Here is a 19,944-nt window from a genome sequence, read left to right on the forward strand (position 1 = left end):
GGCGGAGGCGGTTGGGGGGAGGGAAGAAGGGGAGGGACAGGAGGCGGGGCCGGCGAACGGAAGTGAGAGAGAGCTTTCCCGGCAAGGGAGGAAGACAGAGTTCACCGGAGCAGCCCCAAGAGAAGGTGGCGGAGAAACACCTTGCAAGGGGTCTTTCTGGGTGCTAATGACAAGGGACACGGGAATAGGTTTACGGGATGCACCGACTATTGCTAGCGTGGCGCTAGATCACCGTGAACTGGAAGGTGGGAGGACAGAAAGGCCATGCCCAAGATTTGTAGTACCTAAATCCGCTTATATTCCATAACATTTCCCTTAATAGAAAGCAGTAAGTGACGCTCCCTCCATCTGGCTTGAGAAGTTTTTCAGGGAGCCCCACGATAAGTGTCGCCCAAGTACTGAGGTCAGGGCTGCAGAACGCTTTTTCCCCCTCTTCTGCGCTCAGTCAATATGCACCGGAACGATTTTAGCGGATCTTCCCGGAAGTGTGGCTAAGGTTAGTGCAGAACAACGAGCTCTTTGACCTACGTGGGCGGGGTCGGAGTCGCGCGTTAGTTGCCGCTCTCCTAGCACCGGAAATGTGTCTGTATAACCGCTGCTTGGAGGCGGGTCAGAAGCATTTTTAAGGCGGAAGTTTCGTGGGGAAGCTTTTGAGGCTAGGACACTTCCTGTTTCCTAGTAACAATAGGAAGTGTCCGCGGAGCTGGGCGATACACCGCTGGTTAGTGCCAGCTGCGCCCTTTTTCCTCTACCTCCTTCCTTTTCCCCCTCTCCTTTCCCTCTTTCCCTCCTCTTCCACTTCCTTGAGCCCTTGCAGAGTGTGCGTGTGTGGGAGCGCGAGAGTCCTCGCACAACCACCCTTTGGGGCGCGCGGCTGCAGTTAGGGTGAGGGTCCCATTGCGCAGGCGCACTCCCGTTCGCGGTCCCCAACGGACGCACCCGCGGCGGGAACGAGAAGGGGCCACCGGTGTGAGGTAGGGGTCCTAAGAGAAAACTGGCTGAAGAGATGAATGAGGCGAGAGGACCTCTTTGGTAGTTGATTCGGAGAGGAGACTCGAGCGAAGGGGCTTTGTGAGAAGTGAGAATTCCTGGGAGCAGGTTCAGCAAGGAGGTTTAAAGTCGGAGATAGGAGTTGTATGGGGGCCCCCGGCGAGGGGGAAGAGTCCGAGTCAGAGAAGGCCAAGGTGATATAGGAGGCACGGGGGCCTGCTATGGAGTAAGGGCTTTGGAAAGAAGATTGAGTGAATGGGCTTCCTCGTGTGTCAACTGGAATAATAGAGGCATTGTAATGAGTTGTGAGAATTAGGTGACACAACGAATTTTCTTTATTTAGCACAGGGCCTAGCACATGGTAGTGCTTAGGCTGTACGGGTAGCTGTTGTCATCAATATTAAGAGAGAAGGTAGAAGGAAAAACGAGAAGGGATGGAGAGAGAAAAGTGATAAATAGTGGGAAAGAAAAAGGTAGGGGGCGAAGTACCAGAAAGGAGATGGGATTTCCAAGATAGAAGATGGTTTGGAATCCGGGGAACCCAAGAGAGTCTTTCAGAAAGGAGATTTTGTGACCCTGAAAGGAATAGGGCAGAAGGGGGAACAAATCAGCCCTTTTCTCTGTAGGAGGCCTCTAACCTCACTTCTCAGGTCCTAGCCTGTCTATTGGAGAAAGAGGCTGCTTTTTCAGTGCCTCTCTATGAGAGTTGCTCAGTTTTGTCCGACTTTGTGACTCTATGGACTGTAGCCAACCATACTTCTCTGCATGGGATTCTCCAGGCAGGGATACTAGAGTGGGTTGCCATTCCCTTTTCCAGGGATCTTCCTGACCTAGGAATTGAATCTGGGTCTCCTGCATTGCAGGCAGATTCTTTACTGTCTGAGCCACCAGGGAAGCCCCTTTGAGTGCCTCTAAGCTACTCTATTTAGCTGAGGGGTGAAAGATAGAAGATTGGACTTATCTTATTGAAGGTCCTAAGAGAGGTACAAGTTTCCTTTTAAGATGTCATGTAAGATAGGTTGTTTGTTTCAAAATTATAGAGAGTAGAGGGTTAGGGACAGTAAGATTTTTGGGACTTGGTCTGAAGGCAGGATAATATGTTTGTGATTAGAGATGGGATGCAATTCTTTAGATGTTAGTTTCCTTATTATACTTCTAGAGATGAGTTAGGCCTAGGGGAGCTTTCATATTTGGGGAACCTGTATTCAGAGAAATTTTAAATGGTATTTCCAGAATAGATCTAGTAGAGAGCAGGTCTCTGGGCATTGCTACTTGGGGGTAACTGTGACCTCTGGTGAACTTGCTGCTCATAAAATCAAGAGGCAAAGTTAATTCACGCCTTCCTTCTGACCACTGCCCCCTTTTCCTAGGCCTTGGACCCTCCATCAGAGGAAGATGCTGCTGCCATTTGCCTGCTCTTCCTGAACCTCCAGGTTTCTGCCACACTGCCCCATGGAGGACACGCCCACCTCACTCAGTTGCTCTGACTGTCAGCGCCACTTTCCTAGCCTCCCAGAACTGTCACGGCACCGAGAACTGCTCCATCCATCTTCCAGCCAGGGCAGCGAGGCTGACAGCATCCCTCGGCCCTACCGCTGTCAGCAGTGTGGGCGAGGCTATCGTCACCCAGGGAGCCTGGTCAATCACCGCCGGACCCACGAGACTGGCCTTTTCCCCTGTACCACCTGTGGCAAGGACTTCACCAACCCCATGGCGCTCAAGAGCCACATGAGGACTCATGCTCCTGAAGGCCGTCGGAGGCGCAGGCCTCCCCGCCCCAAGGAAGCCACTCCATGCCTCCAGGGGGAGACAGTGTCCACTGAATCCTGGACCCAGAGGCTTGGCCCTGGGGAAGGCTGGGAAAACCAGAAAAAACATATTGAAGAGACATCTGGCTGTGAGTCTGGGCCAGACCCTAGGGCAACTCTGGGCACGTGGGAAGATCCACCCACCAGACAAAGAGAAGGCTGGGAAAGCCAGCCTGATCCTGAGGAGGGTGTAGAGGGCTGGGGTCCCACCACCAACTCTGCCAGAGACACTCCACTCCCCACCCCAGCCAGCAGTCTCCTTAGCAATTTGGAACAATATCTGGCTGAATCAGTAGTGAATTTTACTGGGGGCCAGGAGCTCACCCAGTCCCCTCCTGCTGAGGAGGAGCGGCGGTACAAGTGCAGTCAATGTGGCAAGACCTACAAGCATGCTGGGAGCCTCACCAACCACCGCCAGAGCCACACCCTGGGTGTCTACCCTTGTGCCATCTGCTTCAAGGAGTTCTCTAATCTCATGGCTCTGAAGAATCACTCCAGACTCCATGCCCAGTATCGGCCTTACCAGTGTCCCCACTGCCCCCGTGCCTTCCGGCTCCCCCGAGAGCTGCTGGAACACCAGCAGTCCCATGAGGGTGAAAGTCAGGAGCGGCCATGGGAAGAGAAAGGGATGCCCACCACCAACGGGCACACAGATGAGAGCAGCCAGGACCAGCTCCCTGGGACACAGATGCTGAATGGCTCAGGGGAGCTGAGCACATCTGGGGAGCTGGAAGACATTGGCCTGGAGGAGTACCGGCCTTTCCGCTGTGGGGACTGTGGCCGTACCTACCGCCATGCTGGGAGCCTCATTAACCATCGAAAGAGCCACCAGACAGGTGTCTACCCCTGCTCCATCTGTTCGAAGCAGCTGTTCAATGCAGCTGCCCTCAAAAACCATGTGCGGGCTCATCACAGGCCCCGGCAAGGAGCCGGAGAGGATGGGCAGCCATCAGTGCTGCCAGCTCCCCTGCCTCTGGCTGAGTCCACCCACAAAGAAACAGAGGCCCCCACCACCACCTTAGACCACCGCCCCTATAAGTGCAATGAGTGCGGTCGGGCTTACCGGCACCGGGGGAGCCTAGTGAACCACCGCCACAGCCATCGGACAGGAGAGTATCAGTGTTCTCTCTGTCCCCGCAAGTACCCCAACCTCATGGCCCTGCGCAACCACGTGCGGGTACACTGCAAGGCTGCTCGCCGCAGCACAGGCCCAGGGGCCGAGGGTCCCCCCAGCCACCTCAAGGTGGAACTCCCACCTGACCCAGTGGGGCCAGAGACAGCTCTACTTTCGGATCAAGGGCCTGGGTGCAAACATGAAGAGGGGGCCCCTGCTGTCCCCCCAGCAGCAGATCGGACCACACCACAGATATGTAGCATGTGTGGGATGCTCTTTGAAGATTCTGAGAGCCTTGAACATCACAGGCGGACCCACAGGGAAGGGGCACAGAGCAGGACCGAGGCCAAGGAGTCACCTCCTCGGGTGTTTGCTTGCCGAGACTGTGGCAAGAGCTATCGCCACTCAGGCAGCCTTATCAACCACCGGCAGACCCACCAAACGGGAGACTTCAGTTGTGGGGCCTGTGCCAAGCATTTCCACACCATGGCTGCCATGAAGAACCACTTGCGTCGCCACAGTCGACGGCGGAGCAGGCGGCACCGGAGGCGGGCTGGCAGTGCCGGCGGCGGGGGAGAAGCCAAACCCCCATCAGACGGGAACTGGGCCCCGGAGCCAGCGGACAGTGAGGGCCTGGGCTGTCCCCGAGACTCTTCCAGGGCAAGTCCGAGTGGAGCCGAAGGCAGCATGGAAAGCAGTGGGGGCTGTTTGCAGGCTGCAGCCGAAAGGGACAACTGTGGGATTGAGAGGAATGAGGCCTGTTTCCAGGGTGATAAAGAGAGCCAAGGCGCTGAGGAAGGACTGGAAAGGATGGAGGCCAGTTTCCTTGACAACGTGGACATCCCAGGCGCTGAGGAAGGCAATGGGACTCACTTCTGTGATGGCCTCCCTGGGGTGGAGGAAGACCAGAAACCAGCCCCTGGCCAGCCCAGCTCCCCTTGCCACTCTGCCAGCTCTGCTGCCTGGCCGGCTGAAATCTCTCACACGTGTTCTGACTGTGGACATTCTTTCCCCCACGCCACCGGTCTGCTGAGCCACCGGCCCTGCCACCCACCGGGCATCTATCAGTGCTCCCTCTGCCCAAAGGAATTTGACTCCCTGCCTGCCCTGCGCAGCCACTTCCAGAACCATGGGCCTGGGGAGGCCGTCTCAACCCAGCCTTTCCTCTGTTGCCTCTGTGGCATGATCTTCCCTGGGCGGGCTGGCTACAGGCTTCACCGGCGTCAGGCTCATGACTCTGGCATGACTGAGGGCTCGGAAGAGGAGGGGGAGGAGGAAGGAGTTTCAGGGGCAATTTCCACCCACAGCCCCCCACTGCAGCTCTCAGAAGCCGAGCTGCTGAATCAGCTGCAACGGGAGGTGGAAGCGCTGGATGGCGCTGGGTATGGCCACATTTGTGGCTGCTGTGGTCAGACCTACGATGACCTGGGGAGCCTGGAGCGTCACCACCAAAGCCGGAATTCCGGGAACACCACTGACGAGGTTCCCAGTCTCATGCATCACCCAGCAGAGTCAGGTGATGCCACGGTGGTGGTGGCAGATGGTGTCTTTGAGGGCACGGTGACCTCTCTCCCTGCAGAGGGTGGGGATGCAAAGCCGGGTGAGGGTGTAGGTGCCACGCTTGCAGACAGCCTTTGCCGGCAGGGTGAGGAAAGTTCTCTGGAGACCCAGCCCCGCCCCTTCCGCTGCAACCTGTGCGGCAAGACCTATCGGCATGGGGGCAGCCTGGTGAACCACCGCAAGATCCACCAGACCGGGGACTTTGTCTGCCCAGTCTGCTCCCGCTGCTACCCCAACCTGGCTGCCTACCGCAATCACCTGCGAAACCACCCGCGCTGCAAAGGCTCGGAGCCCCAGGTGGGGCCCGTCCCAGAGGCAAAAGGCAGCAGTGAAGCCCAGACTCGGGCAGAGGAGAGCCTTGAGCAGGCCGAAGTGGAGAGGTTCCAGAAAGAACTTAAAGTGGAGCCCCTGGAGGAGGGGGCGAGAGTGAAAGAAGAGGCCTGGGAGGAGACGACTGTGAAGGGGGAGGAGACGACTGTGAAGGGGGAGGAGATGGAGCCAAGGTTGGAGACAGCCGAGAAGGGCTGCCAGACAGAAGCCAGCTCTGAGCGGCCCTTCAGCTGCGAGGTGTGCGGTCGCTCCTACAAGCACGCTGGCAGCCTCATCAATCACCGGCAGAGCCACCAGACCGGCCACTTCGGCTGCCAGGCCTGTTCCAAAGGTTTCTCCAACCTCATGTCCCTCAAGAACCACCGGCGCATCCACGCCGATCCCCGGCGTTTCCGCTGTGCTGAGTGCGGAAAGGCCTTCCGCCTGCGGAAGCAGCTGGCCAGCCACCAGCGGGTCCACCTGGAGCGCAGTGGGGGTGGGGGCTCCCGCAAGCTGTCCCGGGAAGATCGGCCCTTTCGCTGCGGGCAGTGCGGGCGGACCTACCGCCATGCGGGCAGCCTCCTGAACCACCGGCGCAGCCATGAGACAGGCCAGTACAGTTGTCCCACCTGCGCCAAGACCTACTCCAACCGCATGGCCCTGAGGGACCACCAGAGGCTACACTCGGAGAGCCGGCGGCGGCGGGCCGGGCTGTCCCGGAGGGCAGCTGTGCGCTGCGCCCTCTGCGGGCGGGGCTTCCCTGGCCGAGGGTCCCTGGAACGGCACCTGCGAGAGCACGAGGAAGAGACCAGAGGTGGTCAGGGAGGCCCAGACGGCACAGAGGGTGGTCAAGGGAATCTGGCTGATGACCAGGGACTGGAGGACAGATTGGGTGGTACTGAGTCGGGACCTCAGCTGGAGGATGGAGCCACAAGGCCAGCAGAGCCAAGTCAGAGCCCCATCAGGGCAGCGGGTTTAGAAGCCACAGAGCCAGCCTCCTGGGGCATGGGGGAAGCAGATGGGTGGCGAGGAGCCCGGGGACCGGTGAATCATGATGGAGGTTGGGTTCCTGGGGGTCATGTGCTGACCAAGCCAGAAGACGAGTCAGGGGACAGTGTCCCCAGAAGTCCTTGTCCCCTTGGCAACACCCAGCCCAATGGACCTAGTCTGACTCCGGTGGACAGCTGGGACAGTGGAGACTGTGGCCCTCAGCCCCAGCCAGAGAGCCACTCCTTTTCCTGCAGCCATTGTGGCAAGATTTGCCAGTCAGAGGGCCCCTTGAACCACCACAGCACCCACAAGACTGACCGTCACTATTGCCTGCTCTGCTCCAAAGAGTTCTTGAATCCTGAGGCCACAAAGAGCCACAGCCGCAACCACATAGCTGCCCAGACCTTCTCCTGCCCTGACTGTGGCGAGGCCTTTGAGTCCCACCGTGAACTTGCCAGCCACTTGCAGACTCATGCTAGGGGCCTCAGTCAGGTATCACCCCAGGTGGAGGCCAGAAGCCCCAAAGCGGGGGCTGAGGAGGAGGAAGTGGAACTCCCTGGTCAAGGGAAAGCCCCATCAGAACCCCCTAGGGCCCCAGGTGAGAATGTGGGGAGAGCTAATGGAGGCCAGGGTGTTGAGTCCGCGGTGGCTGTGCACGAGGAGCGGCCCTTCCGCTGTGCGCAATGTGGGCGTTCCTATCGCCATGCCGGTAGCCTGTTGAACCACCAGAAGGCTCACACTACGGGACTCTACCCCTGCTCCCTCTGTCCCAAACTTCTTCCCAACCTGCTGTCCCTTAAGAACCATGGCAGGACCCACACGGACCCCAAGCGCCATCGCTGCAGCATCTGTGGCAAGGCCTTTCGGACAGCAGCCCGGCTGGAGGGCCATGGGCGGGTCCACGCACCCCGGGAGGGGCCCTTCTCCTGCCCCCACTGTCCCCGCCATTTCCGCCGTCGCATCAGCTTCCTGCAGCATGAGCAGCAGCACCAGGAAGAGTGGACGGTGGCCAGCTCCGGTATGGGGGCACCAGCAGGCTTGGGCAGAGGGCTGAAGGGTCTTGGAGGATGTGGGCACACAGTAGAGAGTAAACACTGGCTCCATGGTGGGCAGGAAAGCAAGGAGTGAGGGGATCATGGGGATTCCAGGAGGCGGCGCAGGCTGGGATAGGGAGAAAGCTAGGTTGAGGATGCTGCCTTTTGAGTGGCTGAGATTTGACACCTTGAGTCAGGTATATAGGGAGCATCCTGGGTTGGTGCAGTGGCGGGGTGGCAGGGTCGGAGCCAAGGCAACTGCTAGGGCTCCCCTGCTGTGCTGGAGCCAAAGAGCAATGGTCTTCTGTTTGGGGAGGACTGGTAGCCAACTACCATCTGGTTATTATAGATACCTCTGGAAACTCTTATGATCCAGCCAATTAAGTAATGATTTCTGGAGAAAAGGATGGTCTCAGTTCTGCTCTTTCTTAGAGTAGGCCAGGATCCCGGGAATGAGGAAGGGGGCATAGGAGGCACCCCCAGACTGGACTGCTTTGTGGCTTCCATGCCAACTTGTTCGGGGAAACCAGGCCACTTGTTGGCACTCAGTGCCCTGTCCCTTTCCCCATATCTTGTCTCTGCTCCCCTCCTTTTTTCTTAGAAACTGGACCCTTGGCCCTCGCCCACCCCTGTTGGTCCACGTCTCTTCTTCCCTTTATCCATCCTTCTCTCTGTGCTATGCATTTCCTTTTTGGGATCCAACCAAACCAACCTTTCCACCTGCACACCCCCGTCCCTGCCAACACACCTTTAACTGGAGGACTGAGTCACAGATAATTGTTTCTTTGAAGCCAGGCCCAGCTGTGGCAACAACAGTCATTAGCCCGTATCTCCCGTCCTCTATCGGGAATCTTCATGGAAAGTCACCTCCGCCCAGACTTGTGGAGGAATGGGAGGGCCGGTTCTCTCTGCATGTCACAGGCTCACTCTCCACCTCCTCTAGGGGTCTGTAGCCCTTATCCCAAGACTCCTTCCATCTAGTGCGTGGGTGTCCCTGAGAGAGTAGATGATCCCCTTGACCAGGGATCATCAGGGCAGGTGGGGACAGTGGTGAGATTCCCTTGAGAGTGCTGATAAGGTGGCTTTTAGGATAAAAGATTTCTTGTGACCCCAAGGGAATGAGCAAGGAGCTAATTAGCCAGGTCTGGGAAAATAATTGGGAATTTGCATACAGGACTGTGGGGTGTGGCCTGCAGGGTAGGGAGCAGGGTACATGCTCTGTGGGGTTTGCCCCCTCAGTCACCTCCTCTCTCTCTCCCCAGGAACCTCAAAGGCACCAGCGGCGGGCAGAGGGGACTTGTCATTGCCGCCTCCACCCACCCCCACGGCCCCACTCCTGGACCCTTCACCCCAGTGGCCTACAGACCTCAGCTTCTCCCTCTGAAGTTCCAGTCTCCAAAGATCAGAATATGGGGTGGGGGGGGGGGTGTCAGGGTGAGTTGCAGGGAAAGGCTTGATCTCCTTGTTTTGCTCAGGAGTAGTTTGGGTGTCCCCAGCTCTTTTCTCCTCTCCTCCTTCGAAGAGGACCCAGATCTGGCTTCTTTCCCAAGGAGGGGGTGAGATGTTCCTTCTGTCCTGTCCTTGAGGGACCTCCTTTGCCCCCGCTTTTGTCACCAGGTTCTTTCCTGTGACCAGTCTCACCAAGAAACCCAGTGCCCGGCTTGGCCACGATGCTGGGCCACCCTTACCAGCCAGATTCCAACACCAGGGAGAGGCAGATTCAGAGAGCACCCCCACAGGTGGAAATGTTGCCTGTGGAAGGGGAGCCTTTTACTACAATTTGTAACTTATTTTCTAAAGTCTATTTTGTAACTATTTAAGTTTAAAAAAACAGGAAAATTGCTCCCCCCAAAAAAAGAAATTTTCAAAGTACTTGGCTGGTGTCATTGGATCTGGAGGGATGAAGAATAGGAAAAGCTTGGGACGCCTGCGTTGGACCGCAGAGCTGGGTGGGGGGCATCCACGGGCGACATCTCCCTGTCCTGCAGGGTGGAGCTTTCAGGGCAAGTTCCTTCCCAGAGCCCTTTGCACTGTAGGACCTGCCTGGGAAAGGTCGGGGGCTGGATGGGAGAGAGGCAGTTCCGTGGGAGTTGCCTTGCTGTGACTGCAGCGTCCCAGAGCCACCTGTCAGCAGTTGGCTGGCTGGCCTGTCAGGGAGAGGAAGGAGGGTGGGGTTGGTCTCAAGCTCACAGCTTCCTTCCCTCCCTCAAAGGAAGAGGAAGGAGGTGCTCCTGAGCCCCTATGACAGATTTGAAAAGTGAGGGCTGCACAGGTTAAGAGGTGTGCTCCTAACCAGTCAATGACAAGAGCCAGTACTTGAATCCCCATGACTCCGTCCATGGCTCCACCCGCCGCAGCTGGAGGTGGCTGGGGACAGATGGCCCCAGGCCGGCAGAGAAGGGGTCTGCGGAGGCAGGTGTTGGCAGGAGGCCCCAGGGCCACGTACTCATGTTAGCTGCGCAGCTTCCGGGCTCGGGCTCGGGCTCGGGCTCAGGCTCAGGCTCCTCAGCAAAGTAGACCTGCCAGTCCAAACTGCTGACCCAGTTCTCGTAGGTGGGGAGTGCTGCAAAGACAGCAGGTCTTGCGGGGCCTTGGCAGGCATCTCCGAAGCTGTGTAGTCCAGCCAGGAACCATGTGCCCCTCACTTCGTGCACCAGCGGTGCCCCCGACAGGCCCTGAAAGGGGTCAGGTCAGGGGACACTGCTTTTTGATCTCCTCTTCTCCCTAGGCAGCTGCATGGGGCAGGAGGGGCCGGGGCTGGAGGGGTCTGGCTCTTTGGGAGCCAGTTGGCAGAAAGGATGAGTTACAGGTGAGAGGTCAGGCTGTGAGTGGGAGGGCGAGGGGTCTGGGGTGACATTAGGGGGAGTGGGGCTCACCTCACAGCTGGGCGGCTCGCCCACAACACTGGTACACACCATCCCTGGCAGAATGCTCCCAAGGGCTGCGTGTAGGCGGCTACAGGCCCTGGGCCCCAGGAGGGTCACAGGCACTGTCTGAGGGGAGCCAGTGTCTGCAGGGTGTGGGAGAAGACCCAGCTGCTACCTCAGCCTCCAGGCTGCATGCCCAGCTGCTGGGCTCCCTCTCCTGTCCACATACCTGCTCCTTGGCGGGCCAGCCCCAGGACCCAGCCACGTTCCCCATCAGGCAGACGGTGGTCCAAGTAGGGCAGGCAGAGGGGCCGCAGGCTGGGGCCCAGGGTTACAGGCTGGGCCAACAGCAGGAGGGCCACGTCATAGCCCCCCTCCGGGTGAGTATATGCCCCATGCAGGATGACTTGCTTCAGGCCCGACTCCTCTGGTCCGACCCCCAGGCCTACTGTCCATTCCTCTGGGGTCTGGCGCCTGTGCAAGGACGGCATTGACAGCACTGGGTGGCAGGGCCACCATCAGAAGTTGGGGCACAAGGGCGAGGGAGTCAGGGCTCACCCAATGAAGCAATGGGCAGCAGTCAGCACCACCTCCTCTGACACCAGGGCTCCGCCGCAAGCCAGCTTCCCTTGGTGCTTCAGCCTGGCGTCCCAGGGCCACGGGGAGGGTGCTCCTGCCTGAGGGCCTTCTCTCCTCAGAGATCCACAGGCTGAAACAGATGAGTTACATCATCTGCCCTCTAAACGCTCACTGCACGCCAGGCCTGCGCTGAGTTTCCCGTGTGCTGTCGAATATCCTCACATTATCCTTTTAAGCTGAATCTTTGTTATTTTCATTACCAACAGTAACCAACATTCCAGAGGTTCAGTAACTTTCTAGCTCAGTAACCACAGGCAAGTAGCCAACTTGGGATTCAAAACGCAGGGCCTAAGCTTTTAACCCTGATGGTCCAGCATCATGGGAGTGGCCCGCTCATTCCTCTACCCCGCCTGTCTGCACCCCTCTGGGCTTGGAATGGCCCCAGAACTCCTGGCTCACTGATGCTTCTCTTACCATCAAGATAGAGCTTCCTCCCAGGAACTATTTTGCATGTCATTTGCATGTTAGTCACTTAACGCCAGAATTTACGCCCCACTGAGTGGGAACCCTGCCCTCTCCAATCTTGTGGCGTCCCTGCTTGAAAATTTGCATCTTACCAAGACTTTCAGCCAGGTACCAGAAATTCCTCTTCTTACCTGAACCCAAATGCATAAAGTTCTGAAGTGTCTGTGTCTCTCAGCCATAAATGGAGCTGTTCCCATCCTGGTCTGAAAGGGTCCCTTAAGTCCCCTTGTTAGCCCGTGGCAGTGTGTGGATGCCTCATTAATCAGTTTTCTATTCTGAACTGAAATTTATTCCACTGTGGCTCCCACCTCCCTAGAAGTCCTCATGCAGCCCAGGGTGAGGTTCCCCCGCATCCCACTCCTGACACCCACTGCTCATACCTACACAGCTGTCCTCGTCACTAATCTCCGGGGTCTCTGGGTTCTGGGTTAGGAAGGCTGCCCCCTGAGCTCGAGCCTGCAGCCAGGAGCTGTGAGCAGCCATATCAGTCAGCAGGACAGGAGTGTCTTCCCGGGCACAGCTTGATGCAAAACTGATGATCCCTGCTTGAACCCAGTGTCCATCAGGTTCACGGCACAGCACAGGACCGCCGGAATCTCCCTGGAGCAGGCAGTGTTGTCAGAGACAGACATCTGAGCCCCAGCCCTGGGTGGACACCCTCCATGGGCCGCCCTTCCATCCATCCCTGTGGATTGAGTGTCTGGCCTATGGCAGGCCCCCTTCCCTTCTGTTCCCTTCCCCTGTCCTCCTCCTCAGACCTGACAGGGCCCCTGCATCCCAGGCTGGGGACCCCCACACAGCATCCCAGGCCGGGCCGGACTGGCCAGTGACCGCTGGTGCAGGCGGTTGTAGAGACAGTTACACGTGGGACGGCTGATTAGACGCAGGCGCAGATTCCGTAGGGTCCTGGGAGCTGGCAAAAGAGAGGGGGTTGGGGCCGAAGTCTGGGCCCAGAGGAGCAAGGGAGACTGGGAATGGGAACAGTTAGCAGCTGAGGTTGTGTGACCTTGGGCAAGCCAAGTACCTCTCTGGGCTTCAGGCCAGCACTTACCATCATTGGTGTGCTGATACCAGCCGGTGGCCCAGCAGGAAGTCCCAAAGGGGAAGCGATGGGCAGGTCGGGGCAAGCAGAGGGGTGTGTGGGCTATGGGGTGGGCGAGTCGGAGGAGGGCCAGGTCTGAGCCCTGGCTGTAGTGGTTGTAGGCCCTGGGCAGCTGCAGAGCCGTTACCCCCACCTCCTCAGCCCCTGGGCTCAGACCTTCATGCTGCAGAGAACCCAGGACAACTGACCAGGAGTTCAGTTCTGTCATTGCCTCCCTGGAAGGGGGAGAGGGGGCAAGACCCAAACACTGAGTGCCAACAGAGACAGTGACACCATAGGAGATAGCCCAAGGAGGTGACAGATGGACAAAACTGTGGCTTTGAACAAGGGCCATCCTTCTCCCAACCTCAGCTGTCAGATTTGTAAGACTTCTACCACGAAAGTTTGACATTAACTTGATAGTGTGTTCCCGGCATGTGGCACGTTTTAAATAAACGGTTGTTACTCTAGGGGCAGGGCTCAGTCTTGCAGGGCTTGGGCACAAATCACCCACCCCAAAGCCAGAAATCTTTTGACTGCAGACATGACTCACTTTTCAAAGCAGTGGGCCGCAGTGAGGACCCAGATGTCCGCCACCAGGGACCCACTGCAGATGTGGATGCCCTGCCTCCTCACGCTGGCCTGCCACGGCCACTCGCCAGGCACTGTGTTGCCCTCCTGAGGCTCAGGGGGACCAGGGCCTCGCTGCCCGCATGCTGTGGAGAGGCAGGAATCAGGCTGACAGCAGGGCCCTGGCCTGCCCTCACCCTCAGCACGACCCAGACCCAAGTAAGGCCCAGGCCCCACAGCCCCAGAACTTACCACGCTGAGCTGCTTGAAGACCTGGGAAGAGAGAGACGCAGGTGAGCCTTGGAGAGGGGACCTGCCCAGCCCAGACTTGGTGGAGGGGACAGGTTTGGGGGGGGACTGGCCTGGGTCCTTGCTATGACTCTGTCTGTGGCTACTTCACCGGCCCCTCCCAGAATGAAAATATTTATATGAGGTCAAAAAACAGCTTTTATTGGAAGCTATTCAGAGTGTACACTCAGTCATTAATTCTCCTCTCTCAGCTGTGCTCAGCACTCCTGGGCATTGAGTGGCAGGACCTGGGGTTCAGCTTGGGACCAGGCCAACCTTCCTCCAGGCTTCAGAACCCCCAACTCCTGCCCCCACCGCTGAGTCAGGGAGCAGCCTGTGCCTGTGGAGAGCATTAGCTTAATTGTGCCCTGGGCTGTGGAGGCCTAAGAGGAAGGATTAGAGGCCTGCGTCATGTCCAAGTTGGGGAGGGCATCAAGAGTTGAGACGACTCGGCCTCCCCCATCTTTTTAGAAAGAGACTCTATCAAAGGGTTCCCTGCCCTGCGTCTTTCCCATCACAGGCACACACAAACACACCCATTGAACATGGGAGAGATGGGACGTACGTAAAGAAGGGGAGACTGGGACCAAAGGGCCCCAGAACTTGCCTAAAGCCATTGTGGAAGGAGAGAGGCCAACGAGGGCACAGGGTACACACACAGGCATAATGACAGTTCCTGCAGACACAGATTATAATCCAGGCCAAGGAAATCACACCCGTTTGGACACAGGCGGCCACATACACCTCCCCCCACCAACACACACGGACACAGTTACCTTGCCACAGGCTGACTGTCACCCCCTCAGGCAGGCTCCCTCCCACACACCCAGCTTCAGGGGCTGCTCCAGCAGAGGACAGCCCCCAAACCATCACCCCCCGACCCAAACCCGGGTGACTCACCCTCTGTGAGGACCACGGCTCCCAGGATGAACAGCTTCAGTCTCCAGCTCTGCTTCATGCTGCCCCAGGTCAATCTGCTGCCTGTGCGCTGGTTCTCAAGAGAGGCCACCTGGGTCTCCCTAGCTCCACCTCTGCCCCACCCCCAATTTGCTAGGAGGTCAGGTGTCATTGCTTTTGCTGGGCTGGAAGAGGGCCAGTAGTTTCTAACTCTGGGGCTGTGGCTGTGTGACCCTGGGCTATTCAGCATCTCTCCCTGGGCCTGAGCCGTGTCCTCGCTGCCTTGGTTCACATCCCAGATCCCCCTAACACGTGAATGACTTTGGACAGTTAGCTCCTCATGCCCTGTCTGAAAAGCTCAGAGCTGACAAAAAAATGCCTTTACCGCAGCCTGTCAGAGTCAACTTGCTACCAGCAGGGAACCTGGTACAGGTGAAGAGCACGGTTGGCAGGCCTTTCCCACCTCTCTCCCAGGCCAGGGTCCAAGTGGGTTTCACATACCTTCTCCCATCTTGCTTCAGAGGCAGTATGTGCCGGTCTGGGTGTCAAGAGGTCAGACTCTCTGCTTCTTGCTGGCTGAAGCTAGCAAATCTCAATGCTTTTCTGCCACCTTCCTGGGAAACAGGGTTATGCGGGGTCCACCTCCCCCACCATTTTATTTTTAGGCTGCATTGTGCAGCTTGTGGGATCTTAGCTCTCCAGCCAGGGATCAAACCCTTGCCCATGGCAGTGAAGGTGTGGCATCCTAACCACTGGACCACCAGGGAATTCCCTACAACATTTAAGGGGCTTGAGCATCCTTGGATTTTGGAAAACTCAATCAGGAGGCAAGAATACTCAGGGTGCATCCTTTTTCTCTTTCTGACTTCTAACTCAGACTAGCCCAGATTCTTCAGGAACCATGACCCCAACTCAAGAGGCAGCTGTGGCTTGGGTTAAGAACACAGACACTGGAGCTATATGGCCCTGGGGGCTTCCTAACCCCTCCCCCAAACTAGCTGTGTGATCTTAGGCTAATTAGCCTCTCTGAACTTCAAGTCTCCTCCTCAAGACATAGAGTCAGCTCTCTGTATCCACAGATTCCACATCTGCAGAGTCAACTGACTGCAAAAAAAAAAAAAAAAAAAAAATCCAGAAAAGTTCCAAAAAACAGAACTTGAGTTCACTGCTTGCTAGGAACTAGTTACCTAGCGTTTATGTTGTATTTACAACTATTTATATTAGATGTTATAAGTAATCTAGAGATGACTTAAAAGTATATCTTAAAGTATATGGAAAGATGTGTATATGTTATGTGCAAATATTACACCATTTAATTTATTTTTTTGGTGTACTGTATGGCTTGTTGGATCTTAGTTAGTTTCCTGACTAGAGATTGAACCCTGCCCCACAGCAGTGAAGGGGTGGAGTCCTAAACACTAGACAGCCAGGGAATTCCCTACGCCATTTAATATAAGGAAATTGAGCATCCTTGGATTGTGGTTTGGGAAGTGGGGTGGGTCTTGGAACCAATTTCCTATGGATACCAAGGGATGACTGTAATAATACCTACCTCATACAATTGCTATAGGGATTAAATGAGTTGACAGATGTCATGTTCTTAGACAGTGCTTTGCATGTGGATAAGTACTTAGTATACATTAGGAAAAACAAAAGAAAAACACAGCCTGTCCTTGTCCTTCCAGGGCTATCAAGACTGGCTTCTAGTGGTAGATAAGGGAGCTGGAGGGGTTAAGGTTAGACTACAGGAAGAACTTCCAGGCATGTCTGCACAGAACCAGAAAGTCAGCTCGCCCTTGCAAGCACATACCTGGCTGCTCAAGAAGATGAGGTCTGGCTTCTGTGGGTAGCAGGCACAAGCTGCCAGCCTGTTTCCTGGGGGTGGGGGCTGATGGCACCCCAGGTTTTGCTGACTCCACATACTGGAGAAGGGACTAATCCCCCTTCCCAGGCAGGCCCTCCACTCTCCCTCTGACTCATATCTTCCAGTCCCAGAGGAGGAAAGATCAGGGGAAGCCCAATACTAAGGTCCCTGGCAGACAGATGGCTCAGATTTGGCCGATTTATTTAAGAAATTTTATTGCTCCGAAACTTCCCTCCTGGAGCAACAGCAGGAGCTTTGGAAATCAGCTTTGGGAACAGAAACAGAGGCACTAAGGTAGCAAACTGTGGCATGTCTGGTCCATTGTCCTGTGTCGGAGTATGGCAGGGCAACGTGCAGACTCTTCCAAGGACCCAGACGTGGCCTTCTTGGGCAAAGGTCACTCTGGCTTGGGGTGAGGGCTCAGTGCCCCTTGACCTTGCCCTGGGGTCCCTGGACCTCCCGGAAACTGAGCACCGTCAGGCCCACATTGATGGCATAAGTAGTGATGCAAACGATGCAGAAATCATAGAGCACGAAGAACAGGATCCAGGCCAGGTACACAGAACCAGCTAGAGACACCAAGCAACTCAACCTCAGTAGAACAGATGCCCAGCGGCCCTGCAGGCAGCCTGTAAAGCAGAAAAGGGGCAGATGTAGGCTTTGGCAACTAGCCATTACTAGAACATGCCATGACTCCATGGTGCCGCCCAGACAGCAGGGGCTACTGGGGAAAGAGCCTCTAAAATGAGCAGCTCAGACAGGCCTCACCAAGACCCTGGTTCTCCTACGTGTTCAACGATCCCTGGGACCAAAATAGTGAATTTTCCTGCTGAGCTCTGCGTGAGATGAGAGACAGCAACCCTTGGGTTTCCCCCAGAAGGGAGTCTTTTCTAGAAAACCGGGCTCCTGGGAAATCTCTAAGGGCCCTATGGTTCTGACAGTAAAGACCCCTATAAATTCCCACCTCCTTGGTGCTCAGTGATGCGCAGTTAGTTGGCCATCAGATGTCTGGGTCACCAAGACTGCAAGAGTTTCGGCTGGGCTGGCCAAGAGGGGAAGGGGGCTGTCACAAGAGGGTGAGGCCACTCACCTAACAACAACTGCAGTGTGTAGAAGATGCAACCAAATATGCTGTTGGATTGATTGAGGATGCTGTCTTTGCCCAGCACGTGTTCCACCAGTCCGAAGCCACGGCCCCACCTGGTGGAAGTAAAGTGAAGTCACTCAGTCGTGTACGACTCTGTGACCCCATGGACTGTAGCCCACCAGGCTCCTCGGAACCTGGCATGAATACTGGAGTGGGTTGCCATTTCCTTCTCCAGGGGATCTTCCCAACTCAGGGATCGAACCCGGGTCTCTCTCATTGTAGGCAGACGCTTTACTGTCTGAGCTACCAGGGAAGCCCACACCTGGTGGAGGGGAGGGCCTAAGTTAGGAGTATCAACTCAGTGCCCTGAGCCCTATCCTAGGTTATTTCCAAGAAGCCAGCTGGGCTGTCCTTCCCCATCTCACCCTTCCCCCAACCCCTACATGAGTCCAAGGGTCAGTGACCTCCGAGCATAGCCTTTCTTTGGCCAAGGCAGGATTCCATGTCACTGCCCCTGTCCTCCCCCATCCCCAGGTCAGGCCTGGCCATGGCTCTCCCATAGGCTCTTCTTTTCATCCTAGACTTTCAATAAATCCTAGGGTGGTAAGGTGCGTATAACCCTTCATCTTATTTTACAGAGTTACCAGAGACTGGGAAACCAAGACAGAATCTCTCTGCCTTGGACCCTTAAATCTCCAGCGCCCCCTCCACACTCTTCCCTCTTCTGTCTCAGGTCATCCCACAAACCCTGTATCCTCAAGCATAACCAGACCTGGCCACCTTGTCGCCAGGCACGCCCATCCTTAAGACCATAATCAGTTCCTACACTCGACCCTATCTCCCTGTGTCCTGCCCGGTCACTGTTATTCCTTGTTATCAGGATTCACATGTATTCCCTCGAATAACCCCAGTCCCCAGAACTATCTGTCCCCTTAGCCCCACACTCCTATCTCGGACACACTCGTTTCTCCAGGCAACGCTCCCTTGAGCAGCCTGGTCCCGCGCGTCCGCTCCCCGGGAACCCCAACCCCCGACTGATCTGGCAGCCTGGCTGCCATGCACACCTGGACCCCATGCACCGCTCCCACGAGCAGCGGTCCCCCAAGCCCTCCACTCCCCGTGTACCTGGAGGAGAAGACGCGCGAACAGCTGATGGCAGTGCCCACGTCGCAGAGCGCGCGGTAATCCCGGTCCCGGGCGCGCGCCGCCTTCACGTGCAGCGCGTAGAGAGAGAGCACTAAACCCGCGAGGCAGAGCGCGAGCCGCACCCACCCCGGACTCCGCCAGGTAGCGCCCATGTCTTCAGGTCCTGCCCGAAGGAAGCCTCAGCCGGAAACTAACTGGCCACGGGGCAGGGGCGGGGCCGGATTTGACCACGCCCGCTCCCGCCCCTCTGACTGAACGATTGGCCTACTGGTCTCGCACTCCCTGATCTAATTGGTTGTTCCTATGATTTGGCAAGCGTGTTGCCGCGGTAGGAAAACAGTTGAGGAATGCTGGGACTGGAAAACCGATTAAGGGACTTGGGTATTTACGGATTTGACGGCCTGCCAGGCATGATGGGAATTGTAGTCCGGGCGGCTGCAGTGCCTCAAGGATAATGAAATCTCCGGAGTTTTACAAGTTATATTAATCGGGCTAACAATATATAGCGTTTACTCTAGTCCAAGCCCTGTTTTAACTTTGGAGAATCCTGGAACTAGAGATCAGCGGATCAGGGAATCCAGGGCATACTGCGATCTCATCAAGAACCAAGCGTTTTCCCTAAAATTATCTGACAGCATAGCCTCCAATCCGCCTAGTTTGCCCAGCCATTCCTTCCTGCTGCACCAGCGCCTCTTGCTGGCCGATATCTACGTCTCTCTCCTACATTCCCAGCTCCATCAGCTTCGCCATATCCTGGACAGTATCCTAACCTCTGTTCTATTGTGGCGCCACCTGGCGAAACCTGAGCCCAGATCAACCCAACAGTCCCTCCATTCGAAGGCTTTGACGGGCTAGCTGACCTCTCCCTTTCACACACAGTATTTATTAACGAGCCATCTCACCCGGGATAGGCTTTCCGCGTGGCGCAGTGGTAAACAATCTGCCTGCCGATGCAGGAGGTGCAAGAGACCCAGATTCCATCCCTGGGTCGGGAAGATCCTCTGGAATAGGAAATGGCAGCCTGTTCCAGTATCCTTACCTGGAAAATTCCATGGATAGAGGAGCCGAGCGGGCTACAGGTCACAAAAAGTTGGACACGACTGAGGGCACACACACACACACACACACACACCTCATCTATACCTCCCCTTCCTTCCATTTGCATTGGAACTCCCCCCCCACCGCCCCATTTTAGAAGCTGCAATAAATACCCCTTTACAATCAAGTTTTGTTTT

General features: G+C 56.4%; 3 protein-coding genes across 16 annotated transcripts; 1 reads left to right on the plus strand and 2 right to left on the minus strand.

The window, feature by feature from the left end:
• The first annotated feature begins 51 nt into the window (after positions 1-51).
• Positions 52-9,677, plus strand: ZNF646 (zinc finger protein 646). Of its 7 annotated transcripts, none has more exons than XM_019987755.2 (3): positions 52-125; positions 2,361-7,789; positions 9,068-9,677. In XM_019987755.2, exons 2-3 carry the CDS (start codon positions 2,443-2,445, stop codon positions 9,187-9,189), a joined length of 5,469 nt encoding a protein of 1,822 aa, XP_019843314.2. In that variant the 5' UTR covers positions 52-125; positions 2,361-2,442; the 3' UTR covers positions 9,190-9,677. The 7 variants fall into 7 exon arrangements, with proteins under 7 accessions (XP_019843314.2, XP_019843310.2, XP_019843315.2 ...); XM_019987751.2 differs by having other exon boundaries at positions 64-496; XM_019987756.2 differs by having other exon boundaries at positions 64-496; positions 2,361-7,369.
• Positions 9,525-16,561, minus strand: PRSS53 (serine protease 53). Of its 7 annotated transcripts, XM_070779949.1 has the most exons (12): positions 14,616-16,541; positions 13,680-13,700; positions 13,411-13,573; positions 13,035-13,093; positions 12,828-12,920; positions 12,535-12,689; positions 12,157-12,376; positions 11,231-11,381; positions 10,902-11,146; positions 10,682-10,815; positions 10,252-10,480; positions 9,525-9,952 (listed from the first exon to the last, which is right to left on the minus strand). In XM_070779949.1, the coding sequence occupies exons 1-12, from the start codon at positions 14,860-14,862 to the stop codon at positions 9,933-9,935; spliced, it is 1,737 nt and encodes a 578-aa protein (XP_070636050.1). In that variant the 5' UTR covers positions 14,863-16,541; the 3' UTR covers positions 9,525-9,932. The 7 variants fall into 7 exon arrangements, with proteins under 7 accessions (XP_070636050.1, XP_070636045.1, XP_070636046.1 ...); XM_070779944.1 differs by having other exon boundaries at positions 12,535-13,093; positions 14,616-15,716; positions 16,423-16,561; XM_070779945.1 differs by having other exon boundaries at positions 12,535-13,093; positions 14,616-15,226; positions 16,423-16,555.
• A 113-nt stretch (positions 16,562-16,674) lies between these two features.
• On the minus strand, positions 16,675-18,923 carry VKORC1 (vitamin K epoxide reductase complex subunit 1). Of its 2 annotated transcripts, XM_019987761.2 has the most exons (3): positions 18,689-18,911; positions 17,567-17,676; positions 16,675-17,105 (listed from the first exon to the last, which is right to left on the minus strand). In XM_019987761.2, the coding sequence occupies exons 1-3, from the start codon at positions 18,859-18,861 to the stop codon at positions 16,897-16,899; spliced, it is 492 nt and encodes a 163-aa protein (XP_019843320.1). In that variant the 5' UTR covers positions 18,862-18,911; the 3' UTR covers positions 16,675-16,896. The 2 variants fall into 2 exon arrangements, with proteins under 2 accessions (XP_019843320.1, XP_019843321.1); XM_019987762.2 differs by lacking the exon at positions 17,567-17,676 and having other exon boundaries at positions 18,689-18,923.
• Positions 18,924-19,944: the final 1,021 nt, after the last annotated feature.

The sequence above is a fragment of the Bos indicus genome, chromosome 25 (assembly GCF_029378745.1).
Source record: "Bos indicus isolate NIAB-ARS_2022 breed Sahiwal x Tharparkar chromosome 25, NIAB-ARS_B.indTharparkar_mat_pri_1.0, whole genome shotgun sequence".
NCBI lineage: Eukaryota > Metazoa > Chordata > Mammalia > Artiodactyla > Bovidae > Bos > Bos indicus.